The 27,942-nt window shown below is 42.5% G+C and overlaps 1 protein-coding gene across 2 annotated transcripts in view; it reads left to right on the forward strand.

Moving 5' to 3' along the window:
- The first annotated feature begins 2,009 nt into the window (after positions 1 to 2,009).
- Cntnap4 (contactin associated protein family member 4) overlaps positions 2,010 to 27,942 on the forward strand; it is a 665,755-nt gene continuing 639,822 nt past the window's right edge. Inside the window, exon 1 of one of the 2 annotated variants that reach the window (XM_032888111.1) lies at positions 2,010 to 2,249. In XM_032888111.1, the coding sequence (XP_032744002.1) occupies positions 2,159 to 2,249 (91 nt within the window). In that variant the 5' untranslated portion in view covers positions 2,010 to 2,158. The remainder of the gene's footprint in view (positions 2,250 to 27,942) is intronic. The other variant, XM_032888110.1, reaches the window with a different exon arrangement.

A 27,942-nucleotide genomic window follows, 5' to 3' on the forward strand; every position in this document is an offset into this window, starting at 1 on the left:
CACAACACATTTTCCTCAAAATATTGATTCAATAATTTAATGAGATAATAGGTGGCAGATAGCTTGTGTGCAATGACCTCCCCCAATAATTACTGATAAAGATTATTAATAGCTGTTTTCCTTGATATTTTATGACCGGAAAGGCAGGCACTTAGGTGTAGAAGCACAACAACAAACATCTAGGCCTTGCCTTTCTTTTCCCTGATACTGGTTTGGACTAGAGTTTCTGCAGGAGTTAGTCTGGGAGGTGTAAACCCTCCCAGAGGGCAGTGAGCCTGAGGATGAAATTGGTAGAACAGAGCTAAACCCCCTTCCCGCAAACCCAAAAAAACCAGTCTGGTCTCCTCTTTTCTCCCTAACTCAATGATCCTGGAAATCATTCTCTTCTCTGTTCTTGGTTTTTCATCTGTAAAATAAGAAAAGCAAAACTATCCATTCGCTTTTGTTCGACGTCAAGAGCTAAACAATCGTCTTATGGATGGGTCTCTCACCCCACCCCCTTTTCATAGCCCAGCAAGGCTGCTCCTGGTTCCAGACACCAAGATGTTGCTCAAGAGCTCCTGGATCCCCGTCTTTACAGCACCTAGGAAATCAGCAGGAAGGCATCTTGACATTTATTTTAAAGAGACGATTTACCCTCTCTGACACCATGGGATGTGTCGCTCTGTATGGGTCTTAACTTTATCACCGGAGCGCTTTAATATTCTGCACAAGCAATAGTGCCCAAGGAGTGGCACTATTCTCTGTATTCTCTGTAGTTGTTGATTTTTCTGTGTGTGTGTGTGTGTGTGTGTGTGTGTGGTGTACCTGCGAATGAGTGTATATATCTCTGAGTATATATAAGTGTGTGCATATGTGTGTGAGTATATGCATGTGTGTGCATGTGTGTGTGGGTTTGTCCTGAGAGTGTGTATAAGTGAGGGTGTACTCCTCTTATCGTGTGTAGTTGCATGTGCATGCGTGTGTACGTGTGCGAGCACCCGTGTGGGTGCGCCTATGGGAGGGGCTTCCCCTTTTCAGTATTCCATCATTTTCCATTTTAGGCCCTCTGGGAATTACTATTAAGGACATGATTGTGGAACGCTGCCTACTTACAGAAGGATGCCCGCAGGAAGCTCAGTCTACTCAGAACACTTCTCTGGTGGATTTGTATTCCTGAAGCACCCACTAAAATAAGAAATGTTAATTTCTTGCAGACTATTATCAGATGATTTTTAAATATCTGCCAAGCAGGAATGTCTGTTCCCATGTGAGGAATTTCCGTAATAAAATCCTGGCACCGGAGCACAAGGCGATAGTTTTATAGAAACAGAGAAAAACAGCAAGCATTTTCCCGGAGGACAGTTTTAGCTACAATTCACCAACGCTTGCTTCATCATTTCTGTCTTATTTTATGCTTTTGTTTTGAAACATAATGCAGTTTTACCTGGATACACTCCCGGGCAATCAGGAAATAGCTCAGTATGTTGGTTGGCACTGCCAAATACAAGACCTGCGGAAAAATCAGAAGGCTTTGCTGCTGCCTGGCCGCTTTCCTCACCCCAAAGGCTGGCAGGGCACAAAACGGGTTAAGGCTTATTGGAGAATAGAGAGGAGGGGAGGGAGCCCGGAGGAGGCCAGGAGCAGCAGGCAGCGCCTCCAGGTCCAGCTTTCCTCACCTGCAGCCGCCGCCGAGGAGCTCAGAAAGCTTCTGGCTGCTGCTGTGCTTTTTGGAGGAGGAAGGATGCTGGGGCAAATTTCTAGGACCGCTGCGAGGAGTGGGCGTGGCCTCGGCAGCAGTGTGTAAGCTTGTTAGGACAGAGGCTGCTTGCTTTTCAGTGAGGAACCAGCGCGGAGGGCAGGGGGGGGGGGGGAGAGAGAGAGAGAGAGAGAGAGAGAGAGAGAGAGAGAGAGAGAGAGAGAGAGAGAGAGAGAGAGAGAGAGAGAGAGAGAGAGAGGAGGGAGGAAAGAGGAGAGAGAGGGGAGGAGGGAGGAGGGAGGAAAGAGGGAGGAGGGAGAGGAGGAGGAGGAGAGCGCGCGTGAGAGGAGGGAGGAGGAGGAAAGAGAGCCAGAGAGCTAGAGATACTGAAGACCCAGTCAGTGCTGGGTGAAGGACTGAGGAGAACCTGTCTCCAGCGCTCTGAGAGCCACTCGAGATCTTTTGGGGAGCTCAAAAATTATGAATATGGGATCTGTCGCTGGAGCTGTTCTCAAGATGTTACTTCTGTTGTCTACTCAAAATTGGAACAGAGTGGAAGCTGGGAATTCATGTAAGTACACAGCAAATGATTTAAAACTTGCAGGGGGGCTCCGCGTAAAACTTTGATTGTGTTGTTTTCACGATTAATCTTTTAAACTGGAATCGCTGCGGGGCTGGGTAAAGCAGTACAGGAGAATTGTGCAAATATGACCGGGTTCCTTTTGGTCTGGTCAAAATATGCAGAACGTTATTTGGGATTTTTTTTTAAATTTTACTAGCAGAAGCTCACTCTCTTTGAATATTCATTGAGAATAGTCAACTTATAGTAAAACATTAAATTAGCATCTTAATCGGGGACCAGCCCGGGAACGTCTTCCATTGCGCCTGTCCTTAGGTTACTGGATTTCATTTGGGATTATTTGTCTATCAGGAAAACAACCCGCAGACTTGATATCCTGCTGCATTAGCTGAGATTTCTGAAGTTTGCGATTTAGCAGTAACTGGCTGCATCTCTAAAATGGTGCAGGCTAATAGCTGAAACATACTGCAGACTTCACGGGCAGGCAGAGCTGGTCCAGGCACAGCTCAGCATTGAAGAGCTGTGTCCTCAAGCAGAAAAGCACTCCTGGATGGGCACCCATCCCCACGGCTCCCTTAAAGGAAAACGTGCAGGTGATTTACCCCCTCCCCCGCCCACTTAAGTAGTGTTCCCTAGTGGTTGAAATTTCAACTTCATGTATCTGTGATTGATCGTCTCGGTGCTGAGTTCATTGACTCGGGGAACATTTGTCACAGTTTCACTGCTTCATTTAAATATTGCCCAAAACACACTGGCCAACTCTTTCATCAGCTTGTTGTTGGGGATAAGAAAAGTTTTAAAAGTTTTTATTTGGCTTAAATTCTCAAGGTGGAAGAATTTCCTCTTTTTCGTGCAGGATAGAAAAAAAAAACAGCTAAGCAAACACACAACTTTTTATTTCTTTCTCGGATTTTAATAATGACAACCCTTCTCTGCTTTACAAGAAAGAGCTACAAGGTCTACGTTCAGGAAAGGTTGGGACTGCCTTACTGGTAGGTTTGGGTTTGGGAGACAGGAAATTGGTAACTCTCCTTGCTGCACCTCCTTTGCTTTAACTGCAGAGTCCTCACGGGGGAAGAACACCGGGGACTCACTGTCACGAGCTCGTGTCCGTCCACCGGTGATTGTGTGGTTCTGTTTGCAGGAGCTCATTTAACGTCAGAATTTATCCGCTGCTCTGCAAAGGAGAGAACTTCACTCCCGGGCTAGACGTGCTTCCCATTCCATTTAAAACTGGATGTGTGGGAATCCCATTAGATCGCTAAAATATGCATAGTTTTACCCAGTCGAAATCTTAGGGGACCTCCGGGTGATGGCCTTGACAAGCAGTGTAGCAAATAAACAAACGAGGATACACAACAACAGACCCGAACCCACCCACCCGCTCACAATTGAAGTTCTGTGGCCAAGGTGTAATTCCTCCTGCGGCTGCAGGGGTTGAGCAGAGAGGGAGCACTAGAGGTCACTGTTGCGATAGGAAGCACATCACAGGCTCCTTCCCTCGAGTTGGGCAGAGCTTCTCTCTGGCCTAACCCAGTTGTCTCTCCTATGCATCGTTTTGCAGTATATTAACGTGAATCATCCGGCTGTGAGCTGTTGATGTTTGTTTGCTCGCTTGGAATGTGGCGCATAGCGGAACTGGAAGATCCGTATTAAAAGGCTTTCCTTCCTAGTACATCTCAGCCAGGGAGAAAGTGAGCCGCTGAGATTTGAGGAGAAGCCAGTGCTCATGTCTGCTTAGCTCTGCCTGAGCCTCCCACGGGTGCAGTTTCAATGTTGGATCTGTATCCATCGGGGTTCGATTTCTCTACGAAGTCATCAGATAACCGCGGAGAGCCTAGAATTGAAGTGAAGGAGAACGCTTAAATGTTCAGGTTGGAATTCTTAGTTAGCCGACCTGTTTAAGAGTTGGCTTTCCTTCTAGTGTCAAAATTCATAATTCGGTGGCTTCAGAGAATTAAGGTGGCTTTTAGTAACTTCTTATGGATATTTCGACAATACGATATGCAAAGGTAGAACAAAAGATTTCATTGCCTAATTTTTATATTATTCCTCACTCTTTACAGTTTGGAGGAGTCAGGGTCCACTTGTTGCTGGGTTGGGATAGAACATGCGTCCTACCGTGCTATCAGTTTTGGAAGATGGAGCATGTATTATGAGTTTATAGACAGGGCTGCATGATTACCAAAGGACCTGCAACTATAATAAGTACAGTCATTCCAAAGTTGCCTTATAAGACGTCCCCAAACTCTCCCGAACCAGATTGTTTATTAATAAGAAGTGAATCATTCTCAAGTCCCACAAGTCAAGGGGAACTGAATATAAGCAAAAGAAAATTAAAGGCCTTTCTCTTGGGTGAATGGAAACACCTTTCTTCTTTATTTACAACTGACTCACAAGGAGAGAAATCTGTCATCCACTGAGTCAGCCTTTGGGTAACAATAAGAACACTTGCCTAGGGGACTCTGCAAACCTGGGATTAGGTGAACTCTAATTTGAATATTAATTGATCTACTTAATCAACTGAGGAATTTGCATTAGAAAGATTCCATGAAAATACAGCCACCCTCTCTCCTCCTCCCGCTCACATGTGCATGGATATCCATTCATGGGCGCACTCACACATGTGTGTGTACGTGCATGTATAAACACACACACACACACACATTTTTGTGTAAGTACAGATTACTAATTCATATGCCAGTAATACTCTTTGTGACTCTAGTTAGCCGTACCTGTGTAGTTAAAAAGAAATATATTGAGTGAGTTATATTCTTTGTTTCTGGTGTCCCATGTGACTTTTCTAAGCTGGCCCTAAGGTTTTAGTCTATGTCCAGGTCAAGATAAGTTTGCTATTACATTGAGTCATCCTTTTCACGCAAACACAGCGGCAGGCACCCTTGCTTGTGGGCTTGCTGCTTGAGAGGCTGACTCTCTCTTTTTCTTCACTTCCTTCTAAGACAGAGGTACTAGAACAAGGGAAATAATGATTTATTTATTCTACACTTGCTCTTAAGAACCCACGGATTCTGAACGCCAAGATAGTTTTGGGAGGCTGACTCACCACGTAAGACGGATGGGGTGTAACTAACTAGTAAGCCTGGGAAAGGTTTTGCTTTGGTTTCATTCCTACAGATCACATGAGAGAAGACCCACTGAGCCTCTCTCTGAGAATAACTAATGCCCACCAAATAGCTTACTAATGACTGAGTTAGAAGTCAGCTTCTGACTGTGTTCTTTCTTTTCTTCAACTGAAAACAGGGATACGCCTGTTATCTACTCCAAAGACAGTACCGAGACTAGGATAAAATCAGTACTAGAGGAAAGTGGCTGTCTGTGTAGATGACCATTTTTTACTGATTCTTAGGTACAACCCAGATATAACTGGACAGATCCTCAAATTCTTAAAATTCACTGTTGTGGTTCTATCTGGGAGCTTCTTTTTGTTCTCTTCCCTCCTCCAGATATTCTGCAATAAAATAATGAAACAACTACAATGTAATAACAAATGACTGATGGGTATGACCCACGACACCATGTGTCAATGGCTGGCCCTTGGAAGGGCGTGCAGGTCCACAGACTCCCTGACTCACTCCTGTGATCCTCTACTGTTGTCCACCTGACACCTTCTCTCCACTCCCTGCATCTGCTCCGGATCATTTCTGATCCTTTTGCCCACGGTTAACATAGCTTACAGGCCAACATGGAGGCCAAACATGACATCTGCATGACACCTAGTCCTTAGTTAAAGTAATAAATAACACTGTCTCCCGAAATTACCCTGGGGACTCACATCATATAAAAACAATTAGAGTCTGTCTGTATGTCAGCGGACTATTTTTTTCTTTCAATTAAAGTAGATTAGTGGAATTGCATACGGTCATTGGAAAGAGGTTTACTCAGGGTTTGGCAGAGTATGGCTCACGGGACAAATCTGCCCCCACTCCTATCTTTGTGTGGACTATGAACTAACAGTGGGTTTTGTATCTTTACCTGAAAAAAAAAAAAAAGAAAACAAATTTAAGAGAATTCTTTGTGGCACAAAATGGCTGCGTGAAATTTGAATTTTAGTCACCTGTCTCATTATGCAATGGCATGAGCAAGTTTTGTATTTACATATTATTGTATTTCAAATTGGATTGGTACAATTTTGTTACAGTTGTCTTTAGCCTAGTTTTATAAGCATCTACATAATATTCTGTATTACCTGTGTGCTTCTTTGTAGAGAATCCCCATTGACCTCTGTTGTATGGTGTGTGATGTAATGAGGAACTGTAGATGTGCACAAATTATATTAATTGATAGAAATGTCCTTATGTCATTATATTACACACATATTGGAGGAGCTGCTCACCCTACTGGCAAGTGTAACAGGAGATCATATTTTCTGTATTTGTTTCCCCTAGATGATTATAGCTTGAGAAATCTCATTTCTATGAGTATGCAATACCTGCATTTTATTAGTAAAGTTTTTTTTTTTCTTTTTTTCGGAGCTGGGGACCGAACCCAGGGCCTTGCGCTTGCTAGGCAAGTGCTCTACCACTGAGCTAAATCCCCAACCCCTATTAGTAAAGTTTTATAGCACTTTTGGTTGCTAAGGGGACATTTTTAATCTTGAGCAATCAGATTGCTATGCAGTGCTTGGTAAATATGCAAGCAATATCAGTCCAGATATTTAGGATGAAAATTCTCTTATTTCACACAGTCACGAGCATAAACGATCCTACTCTGTATGAATTGGAGCTTAGATTTGGAGTTGAATTGATGATATGAAGGAAACGTTCTTGTTTGAAGATCGTTCTTGCTTTGAAAGTAACTCAGTAGCTTCCTCAAAAAAGCTCAAATTGGCCAACTTTCTAGAACAAATTGAAAAATAGATTTTCATTTAAGCACAACCCACTGAGAATTCACAATAATTAGGCAAATGCTTCCCACCTACTCATGCCAGCATAATTAATTTGTATGTAAATATCTTGTCCGTTTGCAATTGTATTTACTTTTGATTTCCAGAAACTAATCATTAGGTTAATTCTATTTATATTACACTATTTACAACAGTCTAAAGAGTAAGTCGAAATGTGACATATATGATAAAATATTTCATATTATAATTTTAAAAATATGGCTATTTGTTAAAATTTTATTTATTTTTATCATTTATTCAGTTACTTATTTTTTCTCGTGAGACAGAGTCTCATGTAGTTCAGATTGCCTTTGACCTTTCTATGTCTGACCTTCAACTCCTGATTCTACAGACTCTGCTCCCAAGTTGTGGGATTATAGGAGTGTGCTACTATGCCTGGCACAGAGCTTGCTTTGTTTGTTTGCATTTTTGACACAGGGGGTCACTATAAAATCCCGGGTGGCCTAGAACTCAGTATGTAGATTGGGGTGGCCTGAAACCCACAGAGATCCACTTGCCTCTGCCTTCTGAGTTCTGGATTAAAGATGTGCGCCCCCACCCCTGGCTCAGCTTTAAATGAAGATTCAGGCTGCTCATCCCAGGGCCATTTTTTAAGTTAAGGAACTTGTGAAGATGTCACCTAGGATGGGGCAATGACTCACAGTCGTCCATTGGACATAGATGCTTAAGGACAGCCACTCTGACAGTCCAAAGCTTTGAATGTGGCTTTGCATTAGAATATCAGTCGGGCTTCACAAATACCCATTTTTTCTGTGTAGAATGAAAATCTCTTTTATCTCAGATCAATCAATACCAGACCTTTAATGTTGTCAACTAATGAATCATTTGACCTTTGAATGGCCAGTTAGCCTCACATTAGTCAAGAGATCCTTCACTCGTTGTGTTGTTTGTTTTGAGGGAGCATCTCAGGTAGCCCATGCTGACTTTGAACTCTGGATCCTTCTGTCTCCAATAGCTGAGGTTACAGACATGCACCACCATGCCAGTCATCAGTACTTTTAAAAAGTAAACAAACAAACAAACAAACAAACACCCACCCATACAGCCAACCCACCAACCAAACAAAAATCCACCCAATCTTTTCCTTTCCTCTGTATTGACTGAACGTTTGCAAGCTGCAAACAGTAGGAAGGTAAAGCAACATTGCTACAAAAGTCCCAAGAATGCATATTCATATTGGTAGCTTATTGTTTCTGTGAAGTAATAAAGAATTCAATATTTTGATCTGATTCCCCCCCCCATTGCTTATACTTACTATTTTCCATTTTTATTGATTCAAACATTTTGGCACTACCGACTTGTTTGATATGTATCTGGAATTATTGCTGTTTTCTTGTTAATTAGAATAACGGGGAAGGATTAATCCCTACAGGATATGCGGTTCCGATAAAAGTTATTTTGTGAGTTCACCACATTCTTGAGGTAGAATGTGTTTCGTTCTTGCTGTGGCTAGAGTGAACCTTGGCTGCATGAGAGGCTCTTCCAGTCAGAAACCTTTAGAAATACTCCTTAACAAACACATCTTCTAAAATATGCCGTGAGCTGAGCTGCAGCATCACATGCTACAGTTGGTCGTATTTTGCTCATTTTAAAGAGAAAAAAAATCTCTCAGTGGGATGTGATGGTCCACTTGTAATCCTAGGACATGGGATGATGAGGTAGAAGGATCATGAGTTCTACTACAAATCTGATTATAGAAAGAGATCCCATTGAACATATCCAAGGGCTGGGCATACATCTTTGGGACATGACAGTTGCCAAGCATACTGACGATCCTAGGGTTCTACCCCAGAACGTCCCACCCCCACCACAGAAGTGTGTGTGTGTGTGTGTGTGTGTGTGTGTGCGTGTGTGTGTGTGCGCACGCGCACGTGTGTGACTTTGTGAGTTAACATGTACCACATATGCACTGGAGCCCCTCAGAGGCTAGACCCTCTTGAAACTGTAGTTATAGTTAACTGTGAGCTGCCATGTTGGTGCTGAGACCTGAACCCAACCTTGTCCTCTCCAAGAGCAGCATGTACCGTTAACCTCTGAGCCACGTCTGTCTTCATCTCCAGCTCCTACAGAGCATTTCTCAATGAGAGTGATGTCAGGTAGCTTGGGCATCATTGGATTATGTTAATTTGGGGGAGGTGGGAGGCAGCCTGGACATGAGCTTCCAGCATTCAACCTCCTCAGTGAGCTCTAAGGCTGGGCGTTGGTTTCGATGGAGTGTCTTTGTGTGTTCATAGGTCTGTGGTCTTTTTGTTTCTACTGTATAGTTTGGGGTTCCCAAACATGCCAGCAAGGGGAAGGGTCTGAAGTTGATAAAGACCAAAATCTGCTATTACAATGTGACAAAGGTACTTTTGCTTCTCAATCAGCTTTCAAAAGATAGAAATTTTTGTCAATTTTTTTTTACAGAGGTATTCACATACATGGTACCTGAAGATACAGGTCAAGGAATGGAGTATGCAGACCAACTTGCTTCATGTAGTATTTGGAAAGAGAGTATGGGTTGGGCTTTTTGCCCCTTTCCAATAGAATTTTTTTTCCCTGTCATGGTTCATGGGAAAACAGTACTTTGACAATGAAATTGGGGACATCTCCTAACAGGACGTAAAAATGAGCCTGTTTATGTTACAGTTAATGAGTCATTCCAATGTAATAATTGGAAAAGTGAGTGAAGCCTGCAAACATTTGACATTTTAAGTAGTTCAAAATTAGTAACTATAAAAATTTTTAATGCATAATTATTTAATAGAGCAGGGATGGGACTTGTCTAGAAGACTTTTAAATCGCAAAAGAAAAATGGCAATTTATGTATCATGTCTATAGTTCTAATTACTCTTTTGTTTGTAAATTAAGTTCCTCTTATTAATAGCTGTATGAAGGAAGACACTGTGTGCTTCTAAAGCCACAAAGCACATATTTGATCCACGCCCTTTCCCTCCTCCTCTGGTGCTTTAAAATGGGGTTATTGGTTGGTTCTAGTCTAGAAGTAATGTAAATAGATAAATTCGCTACATTTCCTAAATCGCATTTATTGTATAATTGCTAGGCAAACTTATTTTATTACTTGACTTAGCAGTTGTAACCGACAGAGATCGCTTCTGAGTGTCCTCGGGATAACTGTGCTGATAACTCTTAAGAACAGGTCCTGATCCAGGGGGTTGGTAGGTTGCTGGATGAACTTGAGCAGACATTTGAGTCTTTTGGCTCATGGCAGAGGTCCTCAGATCTTCCTGTTAGTATAAAGCAGACCTACCAGACCAATAGAGGGAGTCTTAGTGAAGTCGAGAAAATTAAATTTCTAGGCTAATAGCATTGCTTTAAAAGATTGCATATTGATATACACACCACACACACAAATAACACAGAGACATATACACAGGTATATGTGTGTATATAATATACACACGTGCATATGGTCCTTAATTAAGAATTGTTACGTAAAATCTGTTTATTATCAGGAGACACGGAAAAAGGAAGGCATTAATTTAGAAACAGTCTTTAAGGGACTTGAGATAACATTAGTGTGTGTGTGTGTGTGTGTGTGTGTGTGTGTGTGTGTGTGTGTGTTGGAAGGCATTTTGGGTGGTGTTAGCCCTGCTAATTAAGGTTGAAGTCTATCATTGTCCAAATAGCCTTCTGGGCTCTGCACAAAATGGTGGACTTCCTTTACCAGTAGGGCTTCTCCTTCTCTGACCTTGTTTGGGAAATTAAAAAACCCTCACACACCTTTCTACCTGTGGAAGTTACATAGTCTTAGTTAGATTATAGGTTCAACTTCCTTTCTCCTCATAAGAACCCATTCAGCCAGCACCTGAGATTTCTGGAATGCCTCCCCATGGTCATGAGGCTTCTCAGTACCTTAAGCCATCAGTCAACGACCTTTGCCCACCCTGGATATTCCTACCTTTTAACCCCAAACTATATAACACTTGAACCAAGTTGATCTGTAAAGTTGACCTGTCTCCCCAAAGCTGGTCCCTGTGTGTCGTTACTTTACATACCCATTTTCATCCCACCCCCCCACATCGTCTGCCATTTCTGCTCCTTTTGCCCTCATGAACTGATATTGACTAATGATCCATGAGGGCAGGGAGGGTCCCAAGGTGGGGTTAAGGATGGGGATTCCAGGACATTACCTATAGGGGGAAGATTTTGAAGTAAGTAGTGTTAGGACATAGAAAGTTGTGTCTCACTTGTTGTCTGTATCACAGTTATTTCCAGAATGCTTTAAAACAGTGTGCAGAGGTAAATATTTTATCCTGATGTGAACACTGCCCAACATGTATGTGTATTAAAACATATGTTACCCCATGAATATGTACAATTTCCTTGTTGTAAAGAAACCTGTCATGACTGTCCTAGTTAGCTGTAACTGTCAACTCAGGACAGCCTAAAATCACCTCAAAAGAATTTTAATTGAGTAATTGTCATCACCAGGTTGGTCTGTGGGCATGTCTGTGAGGGTTTTTCTTGATTATTGTTTGGTGTAGGAGGGCCCAGCCCACTATGGGTGGCACCATTCCATACGCAAGGAGAATTGGCAGACAGAAACCATGGAGGAACACCTTTGCCCATTCTCCTCTGAGCTCCTGCCCTGACTTCCCCAGGTGAGGGTGTGGGATCTGGAGGTGTAAATCAAATAAACCTTTTCCTCTTCAAAGTTGCTTGTAGTCAGAGTGGTGTATCAACAGCAACAGAAAGGAAACCAGAACAACCCAAGCCCCAAAAGCCAGACAAACAAGTGTGTAGGATTAAAATTTAACAGACTAACAATAAGTCCTTTGGGACTGAGGCAGGGGGACTGCAAGTTAGAGGTCAGCCTGGAATATATAGTGAGTTCAAAGGTCAAGATCAATTTAGGAAATATGATCCAGAGAGAGAGAGAGAGAGAGAGAGAGAGAGAGAGAGAGAGAGAGAGAGAGAGAGTGTTGGGATGGGGTGGTGGTTGTGGAAGTCTAGGAAAAGTTGGGAGTAGGCAGTTGGAGTAGATATGATTGAAAGAAGCACATGATATACATGTATAAAATTCTCAGAGAAGAAATAAAACTACTATATTAAAAGACACTAAAACATAATAAAACATTAACAACGTGTCTTTTGAGATCCCGTTTAAATTTGCCCTGACTGCAAACAGCTGTATCTTTTATCATTGCAGAGTTCATTATTTCATAGGCTGTGGCATGATTACTTTATTATTTGACTCCACTTCCCATTGTTCCCTAAATTCTAGCCTCTGTCCACATGACATAGAGGGTGGAACACGAGGCAGGAGAGATCGTGGCTTTACAGCCACTGGGCAAATTGGAGCAGAGTGTAGCTCTCAAAGGCAGTTTGGAGCGATGCCTGTACCCAGAGCAGGGGTGTCGCAAAGGAAGCCTAGCTTTTGTCACATCGTCCAGTTTTCATCTCTCAATTTGAGCTGATTTTAAACAAAAAGAGTCTCTCTCTCTCTCTCTCTCTCTCTCTCTCTCTCTCTCTCTCTCTCTCTCTCACACACACACACACACACACACACACACATCTCTATGTCTATCTCTCTCTCACACATACCTCTGTCTCTCTCTCTCACACACACACACATATACACACACACCCCTCTGTCTGTCTGTCTGTCTGTCTGTCTGTCTCACACACACCCTGTTTTTCTGTCTCTCGCATACCTCTGTCTGTCTGTCTGTCTGCCTGTCTGTCTCCCCCTCCTCACCCCCCCATCCCCAAGGCAGAAAGCTGCATGGATGCTCGGCGATCCTCATAGTTAAGGATTTATAATACATATTTACATTTGCCATGTTTTAGATGTTTAGGACTTAATTAAAAGAACATTGCTAAAATAAAAGCAATTCTGTCTAAATTGGTGGCAGGGGAATTCTGTGCGAGGTTATAAAGCTGCTCAATTAGGTGCCTTTGTGGCACGGCGTGTATGATTCCAGGCTTGTTTGAACTGTAGTGCTTTGGAGTGTAGACTGTCTTATCACCCGGTTAAGGAAACTTGACGTGTCTAAACTGTCATGGTTGTTACATCTTGAGCATTGTGAGCTGTCTAGCCCTTCCTTGATGCCCCCTCCAACCCCCAATACAGAAAATTCAGGAAAAGAGTTTTTAAAAAGCAAAGAGAAAACATCGAGGATAACACATAGATTTGTAAACTCACAGCATTCTTCCTCACAAAAATGTAACAAGAAAACAATTTCCTAATCAAATGTGATATCTATTGAAGATCTGGGAAAGAAGTCGGCCCATAAAGACAGGACGTAGGGTATTGTGGTACTAAAAGCAAAATTATCCCCATAATGATTTGCTCTGTTTAACATGTAAAACTGAGATTAAATTCACTTTTATTCTTTTTAAAAAACTGGTCCTCTTTGTGGCATGACCGCGTTTGTTTTGGGAAGGAGGCCTTGTTATGTGTTTGCCCGCGGAATGGCTTTTCTTACATAGATGTAATTGCAGCGTAAGCTAGATTAGTGGGAAGACAATGCATGTAGTGTCATTCATCACTAGGACGCTCCCCGGAGAGGATGACAGGAAGTTCTCTGTTCCTCTGAGTTAGGAAAACCGAACCTCCCGTGATCATGTCCCTCTCTCATTTCCCTGGATGTAAGGACGATCTGGCTGTGACATCTGTCACATTTAGCGATTGCCAGGACTGACTTGGCTGATCTGGCTGGTGTGGCATCTGTCCCCTCTTCCTTCCTCACCCCGAACCCCAGCATCCCCCTTTCACCCATCCCTTATTAGGCGATATTTTAAAATAGTACACATTACTGTCTTCACAAGTAAACCTGACAAAATAATCCATGTATTTATTCAATGTCAAAGCTTTTGGTTTTGAGAAGAACAAAGGAAGACCTTTGGCAATCTTTCACTGCAGTGAGAGTACTTCAGTGGTTTAGCCCAAAGTTTCCTGCCCTGAGGACTATGGCCTGTACTGGATCCTCTTGTATTCCTGCCCCTGTCTCTATTTACTGCATTTTCTTCCTCAAAATCCTGCTGTTAGCATAAGTCCACCAACCTCCCTCATTTAATCTTCATGTTGTCTTTACTTTGGCAATCCCCCTAACACTCCCTAAATACTTCTGAAATACTTTGGGAAATTCTTCTAAACGTTATTTTACGTTTTTATTATTGGGGAGGGGACTCCTATGTCATAGCATGAGTGTTTAGGTCAGAGGACAATTTTGTGGAGGTTGGTTCTCCTTTTCTGCTTTTATATAATTTCTGGGGATGATGATCTTGTATATGCAGGCTTGGAGGTGAAGTGCCTTTACCAGCTGAGACATATTATTGTGTGTGTGTGTGTGTGTGTGTGTGTGTGTGTGTTGAATGTGTTTTGCAAGTGTGTGGTGCGCTATTATGTTTGCCTGTGGAGGTCGATCTTGGGACTCACCCTCCATTGTTCATCTACTATACTCATCGAGGCATGGTCTCTGAATCAACTTCAGAGACCCCTGCCATCGTTAGTCTCACTATTTAGATTGCCCCGGCGATCCCACCTTCTGAGTCTGGAATTAGAGGTGGGCTGCCATGCTCACCTGACATTTACATTGGTTTCTGGGTATATAAACTTCAACCCTAGGCTTGGGTGCCAAGAAGTTAACCACTGAGCGATCTCCCTAGCCCTGGAAATCTGTTTAAAGCAAATTTCACTTCATTCCTCTGTGGGGTCTTACCTGAGTAAACTGCCATAACTGTCAACATTCCTTGGCAGAAATCCCTTTCTTGAGGGCTCGCATGGCCAGAGCAAGGAAGCTGGTATTGAAAAACGTCTCATTTACCAAACTCTAAAATCTCTGAAAAAGTGAAAAAGGTATCACTTCGGAGATAATCTGTAAACACACCATCTAGCATAGTTCCTGCCTTGGAGAGAGTTCCCAGTAAATAGGAGAGAAAGTTGATGCATGACTTGTATTTTCTAGTTGAAGCATCAGTGTCATCGGAGATAGGCAGGTAGACCAGAAGGACATCTGTTATTTGAGTGATTAAGACAGCCATTTGTATTTGGTGGATCCTCCCCCGCCGCCTTCTTTTTTTTGCTAATCCTTTACAAATTTGCCATTCTGTTTTCCCTCTGTAATACTCATTTGCATACATCCCAAGCTGTCAGTAACGTTAAGTGGCTGACCTACTGTTCTCTCTCTCCTCCTCCTCCTTCTGTATCCTTTTTCAAAAAGTAAAGCAACTGTAGTTTCATAGGCTACTGGATCAAACCATTTTGATTAAGACTCTCAGAGAACAGGTCAAAATACACATGTACATACATATGTGCACATGCACACACATATGTATGTGTACACACACACCATGAGCATAAACTGACTGAATAGCTATGGCCTTCTTTGGGGTCACTTTGGGTCTGTCCTCCATGGCTTATTTTACTTTTTTTCTATTTGTTTATTTGTTTATTTTTGAGACAGGGCTCTCAGTGTAGCCCTGGCTGGCCTGATACTGATGATATAGTCCAGAGTGACCTACAATTCACAGTAGTCCTCTCCTATTAGCTTCTCCTGAGTGTCCAGATTCTAGTCACATGACCACACTCCCAGTTCTAGGTTACATTTTCTGGTTTGAAAATTTTCCTCATATATAGAAAGTAATCAAACAAATAAACAAACAAACAAACAACAACAAAGCAGACTCAAAGACCCTCATCTCTACTTTTTCTTTTCCTCACTGACTTTGCCTGGAATCAGCCAGTTGCACCCTGTTCTTATTCTGCATGTGCACATGATGTTTCTTCCCATAGCCTGGAGCCAGTTTCACCCATGTCCATGGGTTCTTAACTTTTAATTTCCTCTTCTAATTGCACACATGCTTGTTTTTAAAACAACGCTTTTCTTATAAAACTCTATCACATCTTTTCGGATTCCTTTCACGTTTCTCCCGTCACATGGTACACAGTTGTGATTATTTTTTTATTGCCAGCTTTGTATAGTTCACAGTTTTCCATGAATGTTGACATGTGCTGTCATTAACAATGACAGATATGCCGCTTGCTCTGGGCTCTGTGGACTCTAAGGGGTTGGACTGTGGGCTTCTGTTTTCATTCACTTCTACAGGCCTGTGAGCTGGATGATGACTCCTTTACAAAGTAGGAAATGGGGATCCGGAAGGCTGTCCTCATTCTACCAAAGACAGAAGATTAACAGAGCTGGCGTGTGGCTCCAATTCACTGACTTCATATGTCGTCTTCCCTAGGAATCTTTCAAACACCTCTTCTGAGTGTTACAGCACACACGTGCCCTTTATCGGGGATTTTAGGCACGGCATGTTCTCGTTTTAAATACGTATTTTAGGGGCTGCAAAGATGGCTGAGCGGTGAAGAGAATCTGCTATTCTTCTACAGTTTGGTTCCTAGCATCCATATTGGGTGGATCACAAAATCCTATGCCTTCTGCTGGCCTCTCCAGGCACCTACACTCATGTGCACATATCCCCTCCCCACAACATATAGGTCCTCCCTTCTTCTCAGGGGCTGTTGTCCACCAGCCCATGAGGACAAAGGGAGCCACTGAGTATGACAGAAATGACAGGCTTCCAGGATCAGCTTCAGAGAGGCAGCTCAACTTTATCTGGGATGAATCAAGGGTTATATAGTTTTGGGGGAAGGGGTAGGGATGTCCAGGATGGGTAAGTATCATTGGTTGGAGCTTAGGATACCAAAGAATGCCTCATTTGCATGGAAAGGCATTACGGGAATTCTGGGTGCTTGCTGGACAGGTTCTTATTGGGAGATAGGAAGGGGGAACTTATAATCTCAGCAAGGCTACATGGCATTCTGTAGCTAGAGGGTATGGGGGTCAGGCTCCCCAGATCAAGCAGCCAAGAGGAAGCCCTGCTAAGCAAAGGGAGTCCTCCATCTTGCTCTGAGCATGAGAGCTGTCCAGACATAGAAGCGTGCAACCATTACGTGTGTGCGTACACACACAGGTGTATACACCCACAGGCATACACATAAACAAAATAAAATTAAAATTATTTATTTTAATTTTAAATTAATGCATAATGACTACATGTTCCTGGAACATGACGTTTGATGCTTGCATGTAAGGAGTAAGGTGGGCCTAATAGGAGATCACCTGAAATATGTACCATTTCTTTATATTATGAAGTTAGAATAATGTTCCCTGCTAGCAGTTTTGAAATATTCAATAGATTGCTATAAGTTACAATTATATTCTTGGGATTATTTTTTGGGATATATTCTTGGGATATATTCAGTTATTAGTTTTTTCATTGATTTAACAAAACGTAACTTTAGGGAGGAAGGATATAATTTGGCTCATAGCTATCGACCAAGCCGAGAATCATGGCAAAGTTCATGATGACAGGAACAGTCACTGAGGCAGAGCCTCTCACGTCTTTCTGGCCGGGAAGCACAGAGCTAGATTTAAACTGGAAGTGGGGCAGCCAGCACTAGATTTAAACCGGAAGTGGGGTGTACCTTTTATTTTTATTTTTGTTTTTTTTTTAATGATTGGAATTTTTAAATTTTTTATTAGATATATTTCTTTACTTACATTTCAAATGTTATTCTCCTTCTCGGTTTTCTGTCCATAAGCCCCCATTCCCTCCCCTGCCCCTCCCCATATGGGTATTCCTCCTATACATCCCCCTTACTTCCCCCCCATATTCCCCTGCACTGGGGGGGGGGTCCAGCCTTGGCAAGACCAAGGGCTTCGTGGGTTGAACCTTTAAGGGTGAACTGTATCTTCTGGCTTACTGTCCTAAGGCTTCCACAGCCTCATAGCTAGGGACCAAGCATTCATATCCAGGAGCCCAGAGTTGGGGGCATAGTGCATATCACATTCAAACCATAACATGTGCTATTGAGTGAAATAGTTCATCCAGCCACCACAGTTCCCATGTCCTCCGCCCTCTCAGGCGATAGCAACTTCTAATGTATTCTCTACTTTAATAGAGACCAGTATGCACATAGGAGTGAGAAGCTGGCATTTGTCCTTCTGTAGTGTGAAAAATTCTAAGGCGATTCTTCTGTTTCTTTTCAAGTCTCCCGTCACTTGTATTTTAAGGGCAAACTTATTGGTTAGAGTGAAACGCAGGCAATGGTAAAATTTATCCTTTTCCAAAATTTTTTTTTTCTCCAGAACCATCTTGCTTCCTGGTACTCAAGATCCATATATTCCCTCTATACTCTAATCAACATCCCCTAGAACAGGATGTATGAGGCTAAAACTTCCCAAGGCACAAAGAAAAACCAGCTTCTTTCTGCAGCTGTGCAGTGCCTGGCTGAGTGCTCTCCGCTGGCTTCATTTCTTTCTTCCATCAAAGCCTCTCTCCTCCCTGCCGTGCAGAGGAACACTCCTTATGGCTGCTCTGTGCCTCTTCTAGGTCTGCCCTGACAAAATAGAACAGCTTGAGTGCCTAAAGCAATAGGAGTTCATGTTTTCCACACATCTGAAGTCTGGAAGTCCAAGATCAATCAAGGTCAGGGGGCAGGGTTGGTTTAGAGTGAATCTTTTTTTTTTCCTTCTGACTTTTACCTTCTCTCCATGACCTCAAGAACGTGGTAGTGTGCATGAATGCTTATGTGAGTGTGAGCATATGTACATGAATGTGTGTGTGTGTGTGTGTGTGTGTGAGAGAGAGAGAGAGAGAGAGAGAGAGAGAGAGAGAGAGAGAGAGAGGGAGAGAGAGGGAGAGACACGTCCTACTCTTATCTGGACATTATTCCTGTTGGATAAGGGTCCCACCCATAGGACATCACTTAACCGTAATTGCCTCTTTCCATAATCCCTTTCTAAATAGTGACATGTCAGCGATTAGGTTTCCCACATATAACTTTTGGGTGTCAAATCTTGCGACTGTCTACATAAAGTACCTCTTGACCCGAAGGGAGACTTCTCAGGTCCAACAGCATATATATTTTTTACACACCGAAGCTTGAAATATGAACAAAGCCATTGTCCATTTGGCTAGATTCCCTCTTCAGTGCCATTGCTGAAATCATCCCTAGTGTGTCCATCTGTCGACTGGTCTTTGTAGGTTCACCACTGTCCTGTCTCTTTCTTTTTATCAGTACCATCAGTACCCTGTACTCTCTAGCTGCCTCTACCCAGGAATTCTTGACACCGGTAAGAAGTGTGTATCTTAATGATACAAAAAACAAAAAAGCCTTTCCATAAACAAGAGTTCCATCTCTTTGAAGAAAGTCATTCCCCTTTCTTCAAAGCACATTATTTTATTTCCAACATTCTTTCCAACAGTCTCAGATATTCAGAGGACAGTAATTCATTGCCCTTTGTTAAAATCACCTCAGTATTTACCATTATTCCCTCAGCTGTTACCTCAAGTATTATTTTTATCCTCCTTTGATTACATTCCTCTTCATGCTTCTGAGCTCCAGTTGGGTGATTTGCTGTGAGTGTTTTGTGGATAGCGCTTCCCCACCTCCCCGACAAAGAGAATCACACGATTTGATTTCCCAGGTCCTGTTCCCGGAATCACACAATACAATCTCTCCTTCTCCTATGATTTCTCCAGGTCTATCCAGACAAACAAAACCACCATCTTAATAACTTCAGCTTTCATATATGTATGTATGTATGTATATATATATATATAAAACGATTTATTTATTTATTATATACACTGTACACTGTAGCTGTCTTCAGACACACCAGAAGAGGCCATCAGACCTCATTATAGATGGTTGTGAGCCACCATGTGGTTGCTGGGATTTGAACTCAGTACCTCTGGAAGAGCAATCAGTGCTCTTAGCCGCTGAGCCATCTCTCCAGCCTTTCATTTATATTTTATTAACTGCTCGATAACTTAGTATAATGTATTTTAACCACACTCATTTCCTCTTCCAACACCTTGCAGATCTACCATTTCCTTCCCTACCCACCCAGTTTTGAGACTTTTTTCTCTTTAATTTAAACTCATGCTGTTCAATTTCATGCTCCCATATACTCTTGAATGCATGGCCATTGACTGGAGCATGATGAGCCTATCTGAAGCTACACCCTTAAAGGAAACAGACCGTACCCTTCTCAACAACTATCAGTTGCCAACAGCTTCTCACCCAGAAGTGGACCTTTGTTCCCACCTCCCTGGCTCCATGCTGGGGTTTCATCTGCTTTGAGCTTGTGCAGGTCTCTGCATACTGTCACACTGTGAGTTCGTCTGCAACTTCCCTGCTCTGTCAGGAAAACACCGGTTCCTTGTCATTGACCACATCTGGCTCTGAAAAACCTTCGTGTCCCTTCCGAAATGATCCTCGCGCCTTCGGCAGGAGAGGTGTGATGGAGATGTCTCGGTTCGGGGTCGCCTTATGTCTCTTATTCTCTGCACCTTGACCAGTTGTGGGTCTTTGTCATCAACTTAAAACTTGTCTAGGTTTGAGTTTGTCAAATGCCTTCTGAGCGGTGGCGGGAGCTGGGACAGCTGTTTACAATATATTATTTCACTGCATGTAAACACAGCAGCTGTTCCTCCTCAGTCTTTTTCTCTGCGTTCCCCTCCTTTCCCTTGAGTTTCCCTTATGGCTAAATAGTCTTTGTCTTTTTTTGGGGGGGGGGTCGATAGTAACTCATCAGCTGCATGTGTGCTCTCCTCAGACATTTCTTCTGTTTTGAACCTGTGGGTTGCTCATTGATTTTTTTTTTTTTAAATGGTCCCAGTCTACCAGTGTCATCTTCTAGCTGTTCGCAGCTCCCTTAAGACTCCTGTAAATTCTCTAATACCGCAGTATCTCAAGCCGCTTACAAATGTCAATGTCATGAACTGTTCAGTGTCACTTAGTCTGGTAAAAATCCAGGCTCCACCCTGCCCCGCCCCACCCCCCTTTGGAAGAAGAGATTTAAAGTTACAGATAGCCCCTCCCATTCTCCCCATCTCCGCTCAAGAATTTATAACCCGTGGAGATGAATCTCTTTGTGTTTTCCCCAGGATGGTTTGTTCCAGCATGAATCAGAGGTGGTGGGGAGAGACTGTCACGTTTGACAGATCTCAGAAGCACATCTGTCACCCTCCAGGAACCCCTCACTCATCAATTGGTCCTGTCAGTTACACGCACAGGCGTCTCCCCAGCCCTCAGCGGTGTCAGCAATCTTCCCTACATGTGTCCTCCTCAGAACTCCTGCTGGTGGCCTCAGGTGGGCTGCTCCAGATGCAGGTCCCCCACTGCCACTCTCCGGGGAGTGTCTTCTCCAGGTGGCTCGAGTCATGTTCTGGTGAGGAATCTCCGAGCCGTGGTATCACTCTGCCCGTGGTACTGATGTGGAGTTTCCTCCTGCGGGTTACAGTTTTTCTTCCTTTAGAAAATGTATGTATTTCTTTTCATCTTTTAGAGAAAAAGAGCTCAGTCTTTCAAGGAAATGATGCCCGGTGCGTTCTGCTTCCTTATTAGTCAGGGATAGCTGGGCACATTTAATGTTCTCCAGTGTGAAGAAGGAAGAGGTTCTTTTTTTATGATTTTGAATGGATTCCATTTAAGAATGGCTCCTGGAAATCTGGTCTATTTGTGTAACATCTAATAAGCTTATGGCTAGTGTTTCTTGTTAATTCTCCCCCCCCCTTATTTAAAAGAAAAAATATTACAGATTTCCTAGGCATCCCAGGCCTCACATTTTCTTTGACTGTTGAACTCTGTACATCAAGCCTGGCTCTCTTTATAGATGTGCCTGAGGCTATGAATATTTCTTTCTTACCACACAAGCAATACACTACAGCTTAAAATACGTGCTTTATCAGATGGAACAATGAGATTATCACTTCAATATCTTCTTTGACAGTATCTCTTGCCTGTTCTACCTTTCACTTACGTACAGGAAAATTTAAGGAGAAGCAGTTCTACAGGGAATTAATTAATTCGTTGTAAAATTAATCTTAAGTGGGTTCCTGCAACCCTGTAGTTAAGGCATTTCTCTGTGAAGCATCTTTTCATAGTTTTATGGCTATTTGTTTACAGCTCGTGTGTTGAAAATAAATGTATTTAGCCATGCAGTTCTATGCTAGGTCAAAAACCAAGTGAGGTATTTTAGTAAACGACTAATCCAACAGTGGTAGATGATGTTTGAAGTGAGGCTTCATACTGCACCACCCAGGTTGTTTGAAGTTTCAATGTTTACATGGTCTGCCAGCCCCAGCCTCCTTCTCCTTCTTGGTGTTATGTTGTGTATGTTACAGGCAGAGTTCTCTCTCTCTCTCTCTCTCTCTCTCTCTCTCTCTCTCTCTCTCTCCCTTTTCCCCTCCCTTCCTCTTCCTTCTGCTAAAGGATACCATTGCCCACCTAAACTGAATGCAGCAGTTTCAAGGGAATGGTTTTCACTGAAAGTCATGTTCAGCCTTTTTGCTTTTCATCCTACAGCCATTTTCAAAACCATCCATCCTTCTAAAAGCAAGAGCCAAAGGCAGTAAGTTCTTGTCTGTTTGGCTGCTACTGTGGGACTCTTCTTCTTTTCCAGTTATCTTCCAACGTCATCCACAGAAACAAGAACTGCCTGAGGGGTTTTGGAGAGTGACTCTGGGATAGGTAAGGGGACCATCCATCCATCCACCCACCCACCCACCTACTCCAACCCTAAAATAACCATGTATGAGTTTGTTGTTCTGGTCAAGGTAACAGTGTAAAATCAGAAAAAACATCCCCCATCTCTGATCTGCAGGGACCGAAAACCAAATGGAGAGAACATAAAGACATGTCTTAATAGTAACAAAACAAAGATTGGTACCCACTGCCTGGCAACGCCCATGGTATGAATGGCATCCACATTTCGTGTGTGCCCTGTGCGTTCCTTCTAATTCCTTTTAAAACTAAAAGCTAACTGGTCACATCACTGGATGTTGTTTTAGGTTTCCTCACCTGACTCAGGATGGTGTGAAAATTATCCTTAGGAATTATTCCCATTGACTATGTTCCATGGTAAATGAACCCTATAACAGCACACTTTCAAACTCTGATTTCAAACTCTGATTCTCAGTTGGCATGGAGAATTCAGGGAATTATAGCTAAGACTGAAAGAAATACTAACGAACTATGTTATACCAATTCTTAGTAATTTTTTTTGTATTCCCTGGATGTATTTGGTTTCATACAATTTACTCTTCTCAGGGCTGGGCTTTTGTTCCTTCTGCTTATTAAAGTGTCCTTCTCTCTTGTCATTTCTGGGGCTCCCTGGGTTTCCTCTTTCTGCTTATGCTATTCACCTATTCACTCAACAAATACTTAGCAAGCCTCCACAGCATGGTGTCTGTTATTCCATATGTCTTCAGCATGGGTAAGTTGATCGCAATCCAAAGGAGAATCTTGACTCTCAGATATGTGGTGCTTTTATGATCATATTTTACACCTAAGGTTTTGTTTTCCTGTAAAACAAAAATGCAGGCCATTGTTTGGGGTGCTTCCAGGGTGCCATTGTGATTGCAGACAGTATGCTTGGTTCAGCTGTGCGGCTGAATCTTAACCCGCTCATCCGGGGCTCTGCGTTCAGCTTCTTAATTTCCTGGGTGTGTAGAAAAGCACGACACAGTATGATCAGAGGGGAGAGAGAAATACAAAGCCTTTGGGGGGATCCGATGCAAGGCATCAGGTGTGGGCAGTGTGGGGCAGAGCTAACCCTTTCTTGAAGGATGAATGAAGGTGCTGGTGGGGAGCAAGTGGCTGTCAATCAGAGTAAGAGCCTTAAAAGCTTGGAGCATTTGCATTCGCCTCAAGAGGTTCAGAAGGGCAGGCTGTGGGTATGGCATAGTTACAGAGAAAGAAAAGATATCTCTCAAATGGACCGAGCTTAAAAACGCCTCCAGGTAAAGCTAGGGACAATATTTTAAAAATATCCGTGACATGAGTTTGTGTGTGTGTGTGTGTGTGTGTGTGTGAGAGAGAGAGAGAGAGAGAGAGAGAGAGAGAGTTCATATGCAATAGTACATGTGTTGAGGTCCTTAGAAGCAAGGGCTTTTGCTCATTGAACTAGTTTGCCAACACATGTACCCAGTATTTTTAACCTAGAATGTTAAATGATCCTTTTTCCCTATAGTAAGTGTTGTGCACATTCAGGTATGTGACACTAAATTTGAATTTTGAACAATCTGTAAGGATGGGACACGAAAGGGAGACAGCGTGGATTCTGACGTGGAACGCTGAAGAGCAGTTACTGAGCTTATGGACTGAGTGACTCACATAGGAAATACAGGAAGAACAGAGTCCAAGACTTCGTCTCCAAAGAGGAAGCAATGGAAGTGTTCTGTGTCTTATTGGCAGAAGAGATTCATGAGAGAGATAGGAGAGCAGATTCCATTGGGTGGCATTAGCTTTTATTTTATTGTAAATGTGTTTATGCCTGCCAAGTTTTGTAGTTTGAGTTTTGTATGTAGCTGCTTTTCTGAATATGGGATTTTTCCTTTTACTTATACTTTTCAAACTTTCTTTTATGTCTATCTATAATCTATTTTATCTATCATCTAATCTATCTAGTCTATCACCTAATCTATCTAATCTATCAATCTATTATCTACCTATCTATCATTTGTCTAATCTATTATCTATCTATCTATCTATCTATCTATCTATCTATCTATCTATCTATATCTATCCATCTATCATCTATCTAATCTATTATCTATCTATCTATCTATCTATCCATCATCTATCTAATCTATTATCTATCTATCTTTCTATCTTTCTATCTCTCTATCATCTATCTATCTCTCTATCATCTGTCTAATCTATCTCTATTTATCTATCTGTCTATAATCTACCTATCTACTCTACCTGCCTACCTATCTATCTGGTATATTCACATGTATGTATGTGTACACATACCTGTTTAAGGTCATCCTGAGCCCTGAGGACATGCAGTGTCTTGTCACTTTTCAGGGTGGCTGACTCATGAGCTCCAGGTATCTGCTTGTCTCTACCCAAGCCCTAGACCCAGGGATGGGATCACAAGCCAGTACATCTCACCCAGATTTTATATAGTTCCTGGGAGGTCAAACTCAGGTCTCTCTTACCTACTAAACTCTTTCCTCAAGCAACGTAGTCCAGGAAATGAAGAAGCATAGTTCATTATTTCAAGCCCTTACATCACTGTATGATTGTAGTGCTGTTGGCAGACTTTAGTAAAGTCTTTCTGAAATGAGGCTCAGACAGAATTCTTTCTGGTATTTCATATAGCCCTTGAGCAGCATTTATTTATTTATTTATTTATTTATTTATTTATTTATTTATTTATTCTCTTGGCAAAATAAGAACTTATCCAGAAGTGGAAGTTTTTTGGAGACTTCTTCCCCATCTTTGGTTGGTATGATGTTTTCTTGCTTTCCACTGAGCTCTCTTTTATTTACCTTGGTTATTAAAGACAAGATGTTCCCTTAGCACACAATGAGGAGCGAGAGTGCCCGGGAGCTTGAGGTGCCGGTGGTTGAGGGGCACCCTGTGTGGGTGCTGGGGAACGGGTGGTCCAGGCTTTTGAGAATCACCCTGTGTGCATACCGGGGGGCCCAACTGAAACCTTATCAAGTACACGAGTGGATCTTAACTGAGTCACTGCCCTAGCCCCTCAATCCGAATTCAAAACAGGGTCTTGAATCAGGTCCAATTCGTTTAAACAGATGCCCCAACCGTGTTCCGTGTTTAAGAGTGTTCTAGAACACAAGGTAGATAATTGTCTAGATGCTGCCCCCTACCGGAAGAGGCTGGAAGGGGAAGTGCAATGGCTCACCACGGCGATCCTAACGTGCCTTTTTGGAAACCACACATCAGTTTGAATCCGTTTCTTTGGCTACACCTGGGGATTCAGCAGCCAACAGTGGGTGCAACTGAATTATTGACCACGCCTGATACCCTAAGCATTGAGAAGAGCCAAGATAATTGCCCCTCCAGAGAGCGTTAACTCTCCAGTGTGTTCTGCAGCCCTCCACACTCTTGTGAGATTTAAAACTCACTGGCAGGAAACATTTGAGGCTTCCTGTGGCTCTCCAATGGCAACTGTTACATTTTTAAAACTCGCCCCTGGACATATCCAGCTATGAAGCTAAACCCGGAAGGTTTCTTTCTTTTTTTTTTCTCAACAAAGTTGTGAAGAAAGGAACTTTACTAATTTATAAAAGAACTCAGAAGGCTTATGAAAAGTATGAGGGGGATCATTTGTAAGAAAAAAAAATAAGGGTGAGCATTTTAAGCATTGTAAGTGTGTGCACAAGAAAACCAGTAACTGGTTTCTTGAAAGCCACTGTAGTTAATGCTCTTAGGACTTGGACGGTAGCTCAATGGTAGAGCCATTTTCCTAGCATACACAGGCTTTGGCTTCAATCGCCAGACCCCCAGACCTCTCTCTCTCTCTCTCTCTACACACACACACACACACACACACACACACACACACACACACACACAATTGAGCCCTTTCTTGGCTATTTAGATTTTAGTGTCTGCAAAACATTACTTTATTCACAATTTGTTTAAAAACTACAAACTATATTCAAATTTCCATTAGAAGTGGGAATGTACCAAAATAGATCACTTGAAACATGACGTCTTTGAGATAGTCCATGATCCTAAGTGATTTGCTTTTATTCAATTACTATAACATGCATACTTTATTTGTTCCATTTCTAAAAATTTAAAAAGGAATTGTTTTCCCAGATGTATACATTATGAACTGATTTCCAGTAAAAATTAAGTTCCTCGTGCTGAGGATTAAGATAGAAATTTTATTTGATTTACTTGAATTCAATCTACCATTTAAATTTCCTCCAAGCTCTTTGAAATATGTACTTCCAAGCCATAAAACGACCCGTTATGTTTTAAATTTGTTGACATTTACGAGGCAAGAAGTCTAGGAGTTTCTAGTGCTTAGTGGATAGGTAGGTGGGTAGATAGATGGTGAACAGACATGCACATTTCACTTCTCAATGGCTGGATGTAAGTCTTCAGTGTGGTTGTGATGGTTTGTATATGCTTGGCCCAGGGAGTGGCCAGGGATGTGGCCTTGTTGGAGTAGGTGTGGCCTTGTGGGAGTAAGTGTGCCAGTGTGTGGGCGTGGGCTTTAAGGTCCTACTCCTAGCTGCCTGGAAACCAGTCTTCCACTAGCAGCCTTCAGATGAAGATGTAGAACTCTCAGTTCCTCCTGCACCACACCTGCCTTGAATGCTGTCATGTTCCCTCCTTGATGATGATGGACTGAACCTCTGAACCTGTAAGCTAGCCCCAATTAAATGTCGTCCTTCTATGACTTGTCATGGTGTCTCTTCACATCACTAAAACCCTAAGACAGTGGTGTTCTCACATTTCCTTATTTAAGAATTTCAAATCTCTTGCCGTGTGTGAGTGTGTATGTGTGTGTGTGTGTGTGTGGGTGTGTGTGTGTGTGTGTGGTTTTTGTGTGGTATATGCACATCTGTGTGTACAGGTTCATGGCTGTAGGTGCAGAGGCTAGAGGAGGACGTGAAATGACCCGCTCCATCAATTCTCTGCCTTATTCCTTTGGGAGAGGGTCTCTCACTAAGCCTGGAGCTGGGCTGATAGACAGCAAGCCCAGTTATCATCCAGGCTCGGCTCCCATAGCGACGGAATGTACGGAGGATTCGAACCCATTCCCTTATGCTTCTACAGTGAATGCTTTTACTGGCTGAGACGTTTCCCAGCCTCCTTGCTCTGTTAGATTATGTTCCGCCTCTGTGCTACAGAAAAAAAAAATGCCTTTTAAGAATCTTAAAAAATACTCATTCAATATTCAAAATATTTTAAAAATATTCATGCGGTAAGAACTGATTAAACCGGGTATTAAGCTAGGAACACCTAGC

The sequence above is a fragment of the Rattus rattus genome, chromosome 17 (assembly GCF_011064425.1).
Source record: "Rattus rattus isolate New Zealand chromosome 17, Rrattus_CSIRO_v1, whole genome shotgun sequence".
Classification (NCBI taxonomy): domain Eukaryota; kingdom Metazoa; phylum Chordata; class Mammalia; order Rodentia; family Muridae; genus Rattus; species Rattus rattus.